The 15,297-nt window shown below is 36.5% G+C and overlaps 1 protein-coding gene across 1 annotated transcript in view; it reads left to right on the forward strand.

The window, feature by feature from the left end:
* Nucleotides 1–13,548, forward strand: part of COL25A1 (collagen type XXV alpha 1 chain) — a 472,824-nt gene extending 459,276 nt beyond the window's left edge. The window contains exons 35-37 of the mRNA XM_019417196.2: nt 958–1,044; nt 3,449–3,487; nt 8,408–13,548. Of these exons, the coding sequence (XP_019272741.1) occupies nt 958–1,044; nt 3,449–3,487; nt 8,408–8,410 (129 nt within the window). The 3' untranslated portion in view covers nt 8,411–13,548. The remainder of the gene's footprint in view (nt 1–957; nt 1,045–3,448; nt 3,488–8,407) is intronic.
* The last annotated feature ends 1,749 nt before the right edge of the window (nt 13,549–15,297 follow it).

Here is a 15,297-nt window from a genome sequence, read left to right on the forward strand (position 1 = left end):
CTCCATTCCCATGATCCATGCAGATTTCCACAACCTCTACCTTGATGCCTAAATACTAATTTCCAGGGCTACATTCCTACTATGTAATTATCCTTCCTACCTCATTTTTTAGTATTAGCTCAACTGAGTCCAAACTGCTTTTCCTTCTCTTGAACAGAATTTTTTTTTTTTTTTGGCTTTTGTTACGTTGTAAGCTGGAAACCCATTTACCATTGTGAACACCTGGCATGAGATCTGTAAGAATGAATTAAAGAACATCGCTGGATTTATAAATAAGTCCATATCTTCAATTGACATGGCTGAGAAGTATTAGCACGTTTAAAATTTGTTTACCTGACCTTAATAAAGTATTTGCTTTTAGTTTCCTTTTAAAAAAAGTTAAAAGAAACAGAAGGTTATTTTAATATACTGAATATTTTTTAATGAAAGCTACAAAAAATAATGTCATAAAATTGGATCAAAAAGATAGAGGTTGTTTATATTCATTCCTTTTCCTCTGGCTCAGTGTAGCTTTCATCTGTTATAGGATTAGAAAAAAGCAAGCTGACAAGGTATTGAAAATTGGGTATTCATTATTCCTCTGAATTTGACCTGCCACTGGCTGGCTTCCATACAGTTGGTATCTGTCATCCTCACCAGATCCGTGGCAATAACACCTCATAGTTCACTAGGACTATGGCGCTGGGGTCTAAGTCAGCTCTTGATGTGTTGGCCTTTTAAATCTTCTGCTTTCATCTTGTTGACTATCTTAAGTAAAATCCTACATATCACTGCCCAGAATCCATTGTCACTCTGAAAGAATGAGTTATCTTTTATAATATCATTCCTTACCTAAACCAGAAAACAGTGGTAAATGCCCTTCCAGACTTTTACTGGCTACACCATCTTTTGAGTCGCCATTATTTCCCACCCCCCCCAAATAAAACTTGTCTTTTATTTAAACCCTTATATCCACAGGGGGAAAAGGGAAAGAAAGGCAAAAAGGGGCCTAAAGGGGAGAAAGGAGAACAGGGTGCTCCTGGATTAGATGCACCTTGCCCGTTGGTATGTCTGACTCATGCAACTGTCTCCAGATGTCATGTGTAAAGGAACAAACTGGGAGAAGAGCAAACTGGAGGGACATGCAACAGCAGGGGTGCTGATTGGGATTGCTTAACACGGACTTTAAGATACCAGAAACATCTATCTCGGGCTATCCTGGTATATTCCACGCCTTGTCTCTGACCACCAGCTGTGCTTGGTGTCTTAACACTCAAATATTGACGTGCAATTGGAAAGTGAACGTGGGACCTGAAGAGAAACTAGTGTTATTCCGTACCACTCAAAAGACAGAGTCACTATTCCCAGACAATCCCTAATTATAGGGATATGTCGAGCTCTTATTTTTCCCAACTTCAGTGGATGTTACTTTGTCCTTCAGCATTGCTCCTCTCCCAGCCTTTCGTTATTGTAGTTATTTCTTTAGCAGAATTTGTGCTTAAGTGATTTCTTGTGTTAGTAACGTTATGAGTTAATCTTTACAAACAGGGATTCCGTGGCGTTAAGGGGGAAAAAGGGGAGCCAGGTCAGCCTGGCCTGGATGGGCTGGATGCCCCTTGCCAATTGGTACAGTATTTCTCTTTCCTACCACCCTGCATGCGATTCCTTTGTTTATGACGTATTCATCTGTATCAGTGTAAAGTGGTACTTCTGGAACAAGCTTTACATGATAAACACACTACATGCATGTGCATGAAGAGCTCCTTCAGCAATTCTGCAGAGTGAAGAGAGCAAGCACGCATTTCTGTCAATGCCTGAGAATTAATTTCCTGACCTTGTTCTCACAACTGACACGATTGCCATGTCTGCGTTCTGGGGAATATTAATCTAGTCAATAAAGGATTAATGAATACATTAAAACTACCTAAAAAATCTTCTATGTAAAGGTACTGCTAGGCCATAACTTTGGGTTCTACCCCTAAATTTAGCTTTTTTTTTCTTTTTCTCTAAAAGAAATAAAGGCATTTTGCCTCTTCCACTAAATTTCTGTCAGGCCGTAAATAAGCCAGACCTATAGAGTTAAGTTTCTGTGGTCAACAGTTAACCGGTTCAAGGGAATGCTGTTCAGAGACCCTAGGGAAGGAAGCCAAACTTCTTTGAGCTTCTAAAGATGGTAATAGTCTGCAGCCCAACCTTCTTTGTCACATAACCTTTTCAATTTAATGGTCTCTCCTTTTGAAACTCACTTCCCTAAAGTAGACAGAACTCCCCTATCCCCATTGGCATGAACTCAAAATCCTCCTTATACTAAAATCTAAAATTCTACTGGGTGATCCTCTCCTTGTACCAATCTGGCATTACCAAGTTTTTCCCAGATATCTTATAAAGCTATTTCAAAGTGGTTTTTTTTTTTAACATTTAAAAAGAAAGTATATTCTGAGGTATAAAAGAAAACTTTTTAGGGTTGTGTCATACTTATTGATTGATTGTTATACTTGGTCTGCATGTTTTTATATTATTCTTCAGTGCTAAGCATGATTCTTTAAAGAAAAAGTTCTATTTCTTAAGTCTTTAAAGAGATTATATTTATAGGAAAAAATGTATTTGGCAAATAATTACAATTATAAAATATCAATATGAAAAGCCTAGTCTTTTATTTTGTTTCCTTGTTGTTGATAATAAATAATACTTTATAATCATTTTGTTAGGAGAAAATACAAGCATGCCTCATAAACTATCAACTCTTTCTGCCTTATTTATATCATTTGTATCTGAAGAGTGCTTATACCTTAAAATAAATTGTGCAACATTTAGACTCCCTTGTTTATTCAGAATTTGACAACCAGCTTTTAAGGGATTTTAATTTAAAAATTGACAAATGCCATGGATGACATCTTACTGTGAAGATCTAGATGGGCTGCCTTTAAACTGAGTTAATTGAATATGTTCTACTGTGTTGTTTTCAATAGAGAAAAGCAAAAGGCACTGGCATGTGAAGAGCTATAAACTTCAGATAGAAATGGTTCATCATTGATTATTCATGGATTCATTATCATGCATTCAACCATAGACCATAGTGACCAGGAGGAGTTATTTCTATTTATTTAATAAAGATAATTGTAAAATGTGTTTTAATGAAACGAAGAGGAATAGTACAAATTTATTACCTAAAGGTGGAACTGAGTAGACCACTATGCTTTTGTAAATTTCCTTTTTTCAAAATTAGATGTAATTTTTTTCTCTATGCATTTTCAAAAGGTGTCCTCACTCTAGAAAATATTTGCATTTTCTTCACTTGAACTAACGTTGGGTATTTTTTGGGGAGTTGAAAATTAGAAAAAAGATGCCTACAACTAAAGCCACCTAATGGGTAGAAATCTATTTTGTTTTAAGCTTCTGAGCATGTGAATAATGAAGTATGTTCACTTTTGTGGAGTCTGAGGAATTCTTGCTCTTCTCTTTAAAACAGGGGCCAGATGGATTACCTATGCCTGGCTGTTGGCAAAAGGTAGGCACTACAGAATTATTTCTGAAAGAAGCACTCTCCCTTTCTCTTCACCTGGCCTGCTTTTTTCCATTGAAAATGGACCTTTCAAATTTGACATTCCTGGAAGTTGTTTGGGCATTAAAAAGCAAAAGATTCCATATCCAGGTTCTTGCTTGATTAATATGTCTACTTCTGATTTCTTCCTAAACTGATAAGTGAAAACAGTTCTTAACAAACATTGTAACTTGGAAACCTTCCCTATCAAATCCTTTCTGTGCAATGGAAAGGGGCAGTGCATCTTGACAATGGTTTTATCAATAAACCCCTTGTCCTCCTACTGTTTATAACTATCCTTAATTGTGGTTCTTTTCCTATGTGTGCTCAGTTACCTAGGCAAACATGCAAATGCAATGGTAGAACCCTGCCAATATTAATCACAAAGCTGAGAAAGCAGAAAGTGTAAACATGGTTTTTTTTTCTTCATTGATGATTTATTTAGGAGAATCTGGTTATACTTAAGTTGGTGTTTTTATGATAATCAGTTTATTCTAGCCGCTTCATGTGGCTAGCCATGGTCACTGTGTATATATCCTGTCTGGAAGGAAACTTCATAGACGACCTTCTATGTACAAAGGCTATATGATGAGCCCTTTCATATAGGAGATAGAATTTTACTTAATCCTCACAATAACACTGTAGGGTATTATTATCCTCAATGATGCTAATGAAGAAACTGAAGTTCAGAGAGGTTTCTGAACTTCCAAGGGCAAGAGCTAGTATCCAGCAGAACAAGAAGTGGACGGTGGAAAGCGATGGCAGAACTTTAAGCAGGGAAGAGTTCTGTATGCACCGTGCCAGAGACTACCAAACCTTTACACAATAACAGTGTGAATCTAATTATAAAGAACCGTGCATATATGCTACTGAAAGATAAAGGAATTCCACTGATGGAAAAATGAGCTGGGGGAAGGATCATGCTGCTTTGATCATGTCGAAGTTTTCTCTCTAACACCTTGTGGCTTCTTGAGTGATTTTTGACAGGCATGCCTCATTGGCAAAACTATACAGAACTCTAGGATTGCAGAAGATGAAGGGAAACTTGACTCTCCTCCTTGTGTCTCATCTCATCAGCAGGATGGGTGAGGAGAGACTGTGTAACTCACTCTCCCGCTTAGCTGCTTCCCGCCCCCCAGGCTGGGGAAAGAAACCTTCCCTCGGGAGCGTCATTTATTTAGCAGCTCTCCATACTCACTTTCAGCCAGTCAGATAATTAGCTCCATCACAGCTGAGGTCAAGGGCTTCTCAGGAAGATGGGCCTATCATCATATTCTTCTTCACCTGAGAAAAGTATCCTTCATCATGAGAACCCCTGTTCTCAGAATTTTTAATACCATCCTGAGCTGGAATTACCATTTACTCTTTAACCGTTGACCTGTCATCTAATACTGTAATGATTTTTTAATACAGTAATAGGCACACTTTACATAGAGTGAAATGTTGAAAGGCTTACTTTATCCAGCCTCTGACACCACTCAGAACTTGCGTTTACGTATTTTATTGGCCACTTGTAAATCACCTCCATTTTGTGAATGCGTAGTAATAATGGCACAGAGCAAAGGGCTCATCATTTTTTGGTCCATGAAATGGCCGAACCTAGTAGTAATATGAGTAACATCGGAAAATCAGAAATTTCCCCTTTAAGGACTCTTTTTTCACAGAATAGGCGCTATATTCCACATAGGATTAAGGACTTGTTAAATCTAGCGTCTTCTTATATAAGGAACTCAGTAAGAAAACTTCAGTACTGTTTACCTCACTTCCCAACACACACAAATGTAAATCACTGTGATCAAACTTGTTCAGTATCTCCTCACTCCAAAAAAGAAGGAAGAAGAAGAAGGAGGAGAAGGAGGAGGAGGAGATTGAGAAGAAGAGGAAGAAGGAAAGAAACAATTAGAAAAATAAAGTTCTAAAATCTCTTATGTGATCCCAAATTTGATTTAGTCAAATCATATTTTTAAGTGATGTTTTTTAAAGAAGTCTAGTAGATTCGTTTTAGTCCTGTTTTATGTGGACCACCCTTTTAAACACTGTTATGTTTATTAGCCTCTAAAGCACGGTGGTAAATGTTTGACTGAAAAGTCATAGCGTGGGAGCAGGTGTAAAGTATTGTGATTAATGAGCAAGTCTCCTTGGTCATGCTACTCCCAATACTAAGTTCTCATGCAAAACTATTTGATCTTTGTTTCAATTACTTTTCTTTCTAGATATTGTTCCGTTTTCTAAATTTTAAAGAATAATAATATACCAGTTCACAGTGTAATTCATACAGTGAATAAATGGCAGAATTTATGGGGTTTTTTTTCAATATATGAAGTTTATTGTCAAATTGGTTTCCATACAACACCCAGTGCTCATCCCAAAAGGTGCCCTCCTCAATACCCATCACCCACCCTCCCCTCCCTTCCACCCCCCATCAACCCTCAGTTTGTTCTCAGTTTTTAACAGTCTCTTATGCTTTGGCTCTCTCCCACTCTAACCTCTTTTTTTTTTTTTTCCTTCCCCTCCCCCATGGGTTTCTGTTAAGTTTCTCAGGATCCACATAAGAGTGAAACCATATGGTATCTGTCTTTCTCTGTATGGCTTATTTCACTTAGCATCAAACTCTCCAGTTCCATCCACGTTGCTACAAAAGGCCATATTTCATTCTTTCTCATTGCCACGTAGTATTCCATTGTGTATATAAACCACAATTTCTTTATCCATTCATCAGTTGATGGACATTTAGGCTCTTTCCATAATTTGGCTATTGTTGAGAGCACTGCTATAAACATTGGGGTACAAGTGCCCCTATGCATCAGTACTCCTGTATCCCTTGGGTAAATTCCTAGCAGTGCTATTGCTGGGTCATAGGGTAGGTCTATTTTTAATTTTCTGAGGAACCTCCACACTGCTTTCCAGAGCGGCTGCACCAGTTTGCATTCCCACCAATAGTGCAAGAGGGTTCCTGTTTCTCCACATCCTCTCCAGCATCTATAGTCTCCTGATTTGTTCATTTTGGCCACTCTGACTGGCGTGAGGTGATGATATCTGAGTGTGGTTTTGATTTGTATTTCCCTGATAAGGAGCGACGTTGAACATCTTTTCATGTGCCTGTTGGCCATCTGGATGTCTTCTTTAGAGAAGTGTCTATTCATGTTTTCTGCCCATTTCTTCACTGGGTTATTTGTTTTTCAGGTGTGGAGTTTGGTGAGCTCTTTATAGATTTTGGATACTAGCCCTTTGTCCGATATGTCATTTGCAAATATCTTTTCCCATTCCGTTGGTTGCCTTTTAGTTTTGTTGGTTGTTTCCTTTGCTGTGCAGAAGCTTTTTATCTTCATAAGGTCCCAGTAATTCATTTTTACTTTTAATTCCCTTGCCTTTGGGGATGTGTCAAGTAAGAAATTGCTACGGCTAAGGTCAGAGAGGTCATTTCCTGCTTTCTCCTCTAGTGTTTTGATGGTGAATTTATGGTTTAGAAAGTACTTTCAGGCTATTAAAGTTATCCATTCTCATTCAGAGATTAAAAATTATGTATTAGGAAAAATACATACAGGCTTCATATTTTTTAATGTTTCACTAAATGGGTTTAGTTTTCACTTAAACAGGCAGACAGGTTTTCAGCAAAACCATCCTAAAGCAAGGTGACACAATTTTTTCAGCTAAGTCTTAAAATGGGGGGGGGGGGGAGAATCTTTAAAATTCCGTAGATTTTTTACAAAACATCGGTAGTCAAAAAATCCATCTATTTGAATTTTGAGCTAAGTGAGAGTTTCGGGAAAGGAGTACTTCCACAGGCACATTCTCTAGCATTGACATGACATGCAGAAACATTGAGCGAATGCCATCTCCGGAGGTCATAAACTACCCGGCCTCTTAAGCACAACTACTATAGCATCTGTTTTTCTTGGAGAGAGAAAAACAAATGTTTGTAATTGATGAACTGGGCGTTCTACTTTTCTCATTATTTTTTTCCTTTGTTTTTTGACTAAAAGTCAAGTTCCCCAAGATCTGCTCTATAAATGTATACCTCAAAGACCATTGTCCCTCTGTTCCCTCAGATTTGACTTTAGCTCCAGGAAAACCTTAATAATTATGGCTGTTCAAAATGAGCAGCCAGAGATTTTTGGTACCTTAGGTCACAGTGGAACCTCCAATACAGCTTTTTTTTTTTTTTTAAGTTTATTTATTAGAGAGAGAGGGAGAGCGAGTGTGAGTGGGGGAGGGGCAGAGAGCGAAGGAGACAGCAAATCCCAAGCAGGCTCCACACTGTCGGCACAGAGCCCAATGCGGGGCTTGAACCCATGAGCCGTGAGATCATGACCTGAGCTGAAACCAAAAGCCGGAGGCTTAATAAACTGAGCCACCCAGGAACCCCTCCACTACAGCTTCATGACCTGATAGCAGGCAGGTTTTACCTTGTGCACCATCCACAGCAGGGCAGGGCTAGCAAAGAAAAGGGAAACAAGAACCGTAAGGTATTATAGTCAGGTGTGGGTGAAGTAAACAGTGTCCCTGAGGGCAGAATCCTCAGCCTCATTCACAGTGGGTTCTAATACGTGGAGAAGATTATATAAGCATAGAACATGTATCTTAATTACGGCACATATGTGATAACATACTAAATTTCTGCTTTCCCAGAATTGTTACGGGGACAAACCACAAACTTCTTAGTGGCAAAAGAAAAATGTGTATTGAACCTAGGATGGAAATTTTAATGACACCCTAGGGTTTTAGAAAAGTAATGTTTGGGACACACATCATTTGGCTCATTGATTTAAAAACAAAAAAACTATATTCAGGGTTCTACCAATTTTCTTAAAATAAATGTTAATTTGGAATTGTTATTCTAGACCACTAATTCTATGTATGTCTCTTCTGTTGTTTGTTTTTCTGCAGTGATGAATCTAACCTTCCGAGCATGAAGTTGTATATATAATGGTCCACTTTTTATATTTATAGTTGAAAATCGAATTGCAGATTTTACAAGTCTGAGATATGTTTACATATAGCTGCTTCTTCCTGTTTGCAATAGTACACATGTCCATCTTTTCTCCACTTCCATCTGAAATTGGGCAATATGTGAAACCAGTGAGAAGCCTGCAAAAAATATAGATCAGTATCTCTTTACCTTATGTGAAGATATGTATTTAAATGGACACATCAGTGATACAGAATGATTGTTCTTGCTATTTTCTTACTTTGGGCTTGTTAATTGCATGGACAAAAAGTGCCATGAAATAGTTTACATGAAATCGTGACCAAATATGGACTCGAAACTCAAATAGGTACTATACTAACTGATTTTAGAGTTTATCATCACATCCCTACTCACCTCACTGTTAGCATTGATTGGTGCCCACACCACCCATTGAAACTGACTAAAGAAAGCATGAGTGTGCCAAACCTGCTTGACGTTCAGATGCTAGCATGCCGCTTAATGAGTCTTTTGATCACATCTGAGCCTTTATTTCTTTTGTCATCTCAAGGGGGTTACACCATGGCTTATTGCCAAAAAGAGATAAGGTGGCGGAGAGCACACACACAAATGGTCTTGTATTTTGAGGGAGCTGCAGTCCCAACTGCAGATCTACCTACAGCTTCCAGTATTGTGGGCTCACGTGGCCACCTTGGTTGAAACATCAAGGGATTGAGCTGGTTGCCCCCACTTATTTTTCCTTGGGCTGACCTTGGCAGTGAAGACAAGGGAAGAGGACCGCTTCAGCATCCTGCGCTGTCTCTCCTGTGACCAAGTAGGAAAGAGGTTTACAAATGCAGACACCCGGAACAACAGACTTTTAAAAAAATAAACTGAATTCCAACAAGTGTTAATATGGGTGCTTTTGGAAACTGACAGAGGCATATGGCACTTCTTTAGGGTAGGAGGTTCTTGGAATGGCAGCCCCCGTTCCTGCAGACAAAGGATGTGTACATCCCACCACAGGGAAGGGGTACCACTCCCGAGAACGGCTTGGCTAAAATAACCTCTTCTGAAATTGTAGGGAGCTCACCCTACAAGCTCTACTGAAGCTGATGCTGTCCTTCCTAACGATATCCAACTTATTTCAAACATTTTCTACAAAGTTCTAGAAACAGATATTTTTCATTCTTTTTTATACTTTTCCTTTCTAGTTCCAGCAATATTAAGAAAAGATTTCTTTCCATTTTTGTCACATTTGTTTTGAACAATTTTTTAAAACAAAGTCTTCTAAACCTAAAATAACTTGGTAGCAATAGCCAAGATGACTTTTTACTAACTTCTCTCTTGTTTTGAATAACTGAAGAGAATATAAAAGCTCCACTTTCAGTTCATTGTAAAGCATTAAAGTTAAGCAGGGTTTTTTAGTACTTTTTGACTTTTTTTTTTCATATGATGACTCTAACTTACATGGTGATCATCAGTTAAGTCAAGATTTGGTCACATTTGATAGTATTAACTCGTTTCTATTTCTTGTAATTCTATTTAGATCTAAGTTTTGTCCATATTTAGATTTCTTTATCTTTTTTTTTACATTTTTGTCGTATGCACAGACCAAATCTGTATGTCAGAAAGCTGTGAAATATAGTTGCCATAGAGTGTTTTTTTCAATTACTTACTCAAAACAATTAATTGTATTAGACTGAGCATTTCTTTGCACAGTAAAGAGTTGGTAACATGTTTTGAAATGGCTTATTCTGAGTGGAAGGGTTACATTAGGAGAAACATCATCAATGAGGAGTAGTCCATAGGACAATATACTCTCTCTCCTGACTTCATGCCATTTTGTGGGAAAATTTCTAGTTCCATTCATAAGTTTTCACCACCAGAGGGGAAATGAACTCATCATCGGGTTTATGGTGATAACAGTTAAGACATGACTATAAATAAGACAAAGATCCTAAGATGCTTGTGATCTCTTTAATATTATATAGCCAAATGTTCAGTTATACAAAATGCCTCCTTTTTATTTCTAATAAGTTTTCAAGATTGGAAAGATGTTCAAACTCTTAGATCAACCTAATTGGTAACATTTCTAGTAACATTCCACACTTGAAGCCAATTTGGCATTTTTAAAACAATAGAGTACATTTATTTCCTAACCATCTGTTTGACATGGTTAGGAAAAAGTATTGTTCAGTGTCTGCAACAATTTGTCTTAAATGGTTTGGAAATATGAACTAAAGCGGGTAGGACTACTGTCTCTTCAGGAAAACAAATAATAGTGTCTTGAGAAAAATCTGGTGACTATCTTTCTTTCTCTCTTTCTTTCTACTCCTATAGTAGAAAGAGGTATTGAGATGAATCACTATTGAAAACTTGCACAGCTTCAAAACAAAATACCTCAATATCAAAGAGAAACATTTTATATAAATTTTTTTTTCAAATGTAGCCCTTTTAGAATACTGTTCTGTCCTATGTGTATATTGGGGGGTTTGCTCTACAACTGATTTGACAATATTGATTTTTATTCTATGATTAAAGGAAGTCGTAAACTTCCGTTGCATTTATTTCCTTGGGAAAAACAAAGAGATGATAGTACTCCTCTTTGTTCGGTGAAATTGTTAGGTGTTAACCACCATGGATAGATAATCTTCAACTTTTGGTTACAAAAATATTTTCAGCCATCCATTTTGTCATCAGTATAGAGAATCCTCAAATAATTGCTGAATGAACTAATAAATTATGCCGCTGGTGTATGTGTTGGCAGATATATATTTTTCTTCAAGATTTCCAACCTTTAGTTTGTATTATTGGATAGAGGATTGAGAAAAAATGCATGAAAGACATTGGCAATAAGTCAAAATCTATTTCTATTTCTGATAAGCATCTTTTAAGAATGCCAAATTGGTATGTGTTTTAACTTCAAAATTGTTTTCCATCCTTGTTGGTGCTAATATATTTTCTTTTCTTTATGGACAATGCAACTCTACTATGGATAATTGTGTTTCTCTGTTTGATAGCATTCCTAAACTGTTAGTGTGTGATTTTATTTTTGAAGTTCATGAATTTGCTGTAATACGGTTCAATGACCAGTCTTTCTTAATGTAAAACAAAACAAAACAAAACAGTGTACCTATAGATGATGTGTGCCTACTCGGATCATGGATCTTATTTCATGTTCATTTCATATACCATGTGCCTTTATCAACTTTCATCCTCATCTTTTAGCTTATTTAATTTGAGTAAGTCTGACAAAACCAATGTTAGATAAGTCTAACACATTCATAGAGTACCTGACACACAGATATGCCTGAATTTTCTTCTAGCTTTCATTTCCATTATGAGAAGCTGTCTTGGAGGATTTTTCTTTCTTATTTGATTTTATAGAAAACATAAGAATATCTTGGATTTCTACCAAAAAAGAAAAAAGTCTGTTCTTGAATTTACTTTCTGTGCATGATGTTCTGATGGGACGGTAAGCGCTTATGCATCCGGTGGTTCATTCTACATGTCCTCTGTCTACAATACATACATATATCTGCTAGTTTGGAAAATAGTCAAATCAGCATGTCAAGATCTATGGGAAAATTTTCTGGTCTCTTATGTTTTTATCACTTAAAAAACGTGCTTAATTTTCCAAAGTTTTTTAATTTTACTCTTGTACCATAAAAAGTTAATATTGCCTTTCATCCCTTTTTTTTTTTTTTTTTTTTTTTTTTTTTTGCCAATATATATTCTCTTACCCAGAAATAAGTTATGCTTGAATGGTGGGTGGTGTTTTGATATTGTAGTAAGCGATCATAGGAACATGCAAATACTGATATTTGAAATCTTGTTTTTCTCTATGTCTTGATAACCAAGTTATATTAATAATTAACATTACCAAAAATGAACTTTTATAATTTCTACCAAAACAAACAAAAAAACCTCTGCTATCTCTAAAAAGTCAAGTCCATGGCAACCTAACTTTATGTCCTCAAAAATAATTAAGAACAATCACATGTGATTCTGGTGATTAAAATCATTCATTTCTAGTGGAATTAATATACTTGACCGATCATGATTCCATTGTATTATTTTAAAATGTAAGAACCTTACATCCCTTTTTTTCCCATTTTATTGACATATCTTCATATTGGCTAGATTTACTATATGCCATAGCAGAGATAAACTTCCAACTTAAATTTTTGGTAGATTTTGTTTTTGCTAATCCAATACTAAAATATTTTAATGGCATTTCTGATTTTTTTAATGTATTTAATGCATAAGATTCCCTATGCTGCTTTATTGACAGAACTGTCTTTTTGGGAATAGGAAGACTTTTCAACCTGACCTGTTACATTTGATTTATAGGTAAAGTAACAACATTTCTCAAAATGCAGTAGATATTCTCACATATCTCAGAAATATTAATAAATTGGATTCACAAAAGAATGTCTTAACCTATTGTTGACATTTATGTGAATATTCTTTATACTGTTGTAAATGTTTCATCCAACTTAATAACGTTTTAAAAGATGTATGTATCTGATTTTCCTTTAGAAAATATTATATTTTTATTTGTATTTTTTACATTTGAAAGTTCATCTCTATGTGCAGCTATTTTTATATTGCCAAAAAATCACATAAATACAAAATAAGAGGAAAATGCAAAAAAAAATATTTTGGCAAGCATTACACTGCATATTTTTCTTAATGTTTTGTGGGCCAGTCTCATGTAATTGATTATTCTAAGAATGTGTGGTGTCTTATCACTGTAAATATGGCACAAACCTGTTTTTCTCAGTAGTGTAAATAATTGAAAGATTGAATTCTTCCTGTTTGGTTTCTTATTTCAATTTCATTATAATTTCTCCAGCTGACATTGCTGAATCAAAAGACGTATGATTTTTGATTTGCAGTTTGGAGATAATTGCATTGTTTCAGTTTCTAATTTGTTTTTATTTGCTTTTTTAACTTGTTTTCAGGGTTCCTAGTTTGTGAGAAGTTGATCTTCAGAATTATTTTTACACTATTTATGACTTATTTTCATAATGTAAAAAGTGTGTAATTATTCCAATATTAATCCAAACAATGGTAATGAATTGTATTGTTATAAAGCTTTATTGATGTTCATGAACACGTTGGCTTGTTTTCTCTGATTTAAACACAATGCATAAAGAACTGTGTCCTGTTCTACAATATTACAATGTCACCATTCAACTTAGTGCCCATAACTAACTATGGTGATTTGCTATTAAAAAAAACACAAAAAAAACCCCTAGCGTTTTCTGTTTATTAGGTTATGCCTCCAGATTGAGCTTCCGTTCTAAACTCACTTTTCTTCCAGGATTCTTCATTTTAGTGAATTAAGCTTCCTGATAGCCAAATGACCCTTAGCTCGACCACATCAAGTAAATCACTATTGTGTGATTAAAATGTAGTGCACAGTAATCACTTAAATGTATTGAATAACAAATCACTGAACACCTCCACCAAGGTCTCCCAACTAAAAGAGCACACTTTTCAGTCCTCATCTTTCTTGCCCCCACCAGCACCATTGGATGCAGTTGACCATGGGGACCCTCTTAAACACCCTTTGCTTTAGTCCCCATGTCCCTCTACTCATCATTTGCTTCTGTTTTTCTTTCTCATTTTCCTTTGCCAGCTTTTTCTCCTCTCCCTGATTGTAAATGATGACCTCATAACTCTGACCTGCGTGCTTCTTTTGCACTTCTCTGACACACTCTCCAGGAAAGCTTGTTCGCTCTCATGAAAACCAAGTTTTTGTCTTCATCGCAGATTTCCGTCCATGTTCCAGACCAATTTTTATGGGCACGTACCCCTGGATGTCTCACAGGTAGCTCATCGCCTTCACCTACGTATCTGGTTCTCTTCCAGACTTCCATATTATAGTGAACAAGCCACCACCACCTGCCATCTAAGAAACATGGTAGAAACTTGAGAATCATTCTGGACATTTCCTACCTGTCATCACCCACCCCTTCCTTTATACATACAGCATCTAATGCATTACTAATCCCTTCAATTCTACCTCCTAGATGTCTCTCAGATCCAATTCCCCCTTTTTTTTCATCCCCGTTACCATTGCCTTGGTTCAGGCGCCCCCCCTTCCTTGAACTTTTAGAAAAGCCTTCTAACTGGCCTCCTTGCCTCTAATTACCACCTCCTCTCCACCAGATATTCTATATCACCCTAAGGGTGATGATTCAAGGAAAGCAAATAAGGCCATGTGTTTTTTACTTGTGAGTTCATCCTCCCATTTCATTTCACATAGAATTTGAGGCAAGTGAAAAGAATGCTTATAAAGAAAGTAAAATATATAAGTTTAAAAATAACCAAGAAAACCATGTCTAAACCAAGTTCAAGATCACAAAGAAAGTTGCGATAAAGAGATATAAGGTTTAAAATCGTATGGCTCTGAGCTTCTCAGCGTCCACCAAAAAAAGAGAAATAAGTCAGTAACATGTTTACATCATCCATAAAGTGAAAACATACCACAGTACTTTCTTGAGAGAATCGAAGTTGATTGGTAAGAAATTGCTTATGTGAAATTTCTTACACAGGACACTGTCTTTTAGGGCACCCCTACGATGAACACAACAGATTTTTACAATGTTCTTCAATGTGAGCCAAGTGCATGTGCCAAAAACCAACTTCACTGAAAACAGCTCTTCAGGGGAATTAATCATGCCATTCCCTTGCTTTAAATCCTCCAGTAGTCCCCCATTATCATGCAGATACTTTGGTATAAATCACAGAGCCTTTTGGGATCCCTTCCCATCCCCACTATCTATCTAAAGATCTGTTGCTCTTCCAACACTCAGTACATGTGTCAACTTACCAAAAAACCCTTTCCTGCCAAGTT

This window comes from Panthera pardus, unplaced genomic scaffold (genome assembly GCF_024362965.1).
Source record: "Panthera pardus isolate Hobbes unplaced genomic scaffold, ASM2436296v1 HiC_scaffold_13, whole genome shotgun sequence".
NCBI lineage: Eukaryota > Metazoa > Chordata > Mammalia > Carnivora > Felidae > Panthera > Panthera pardus.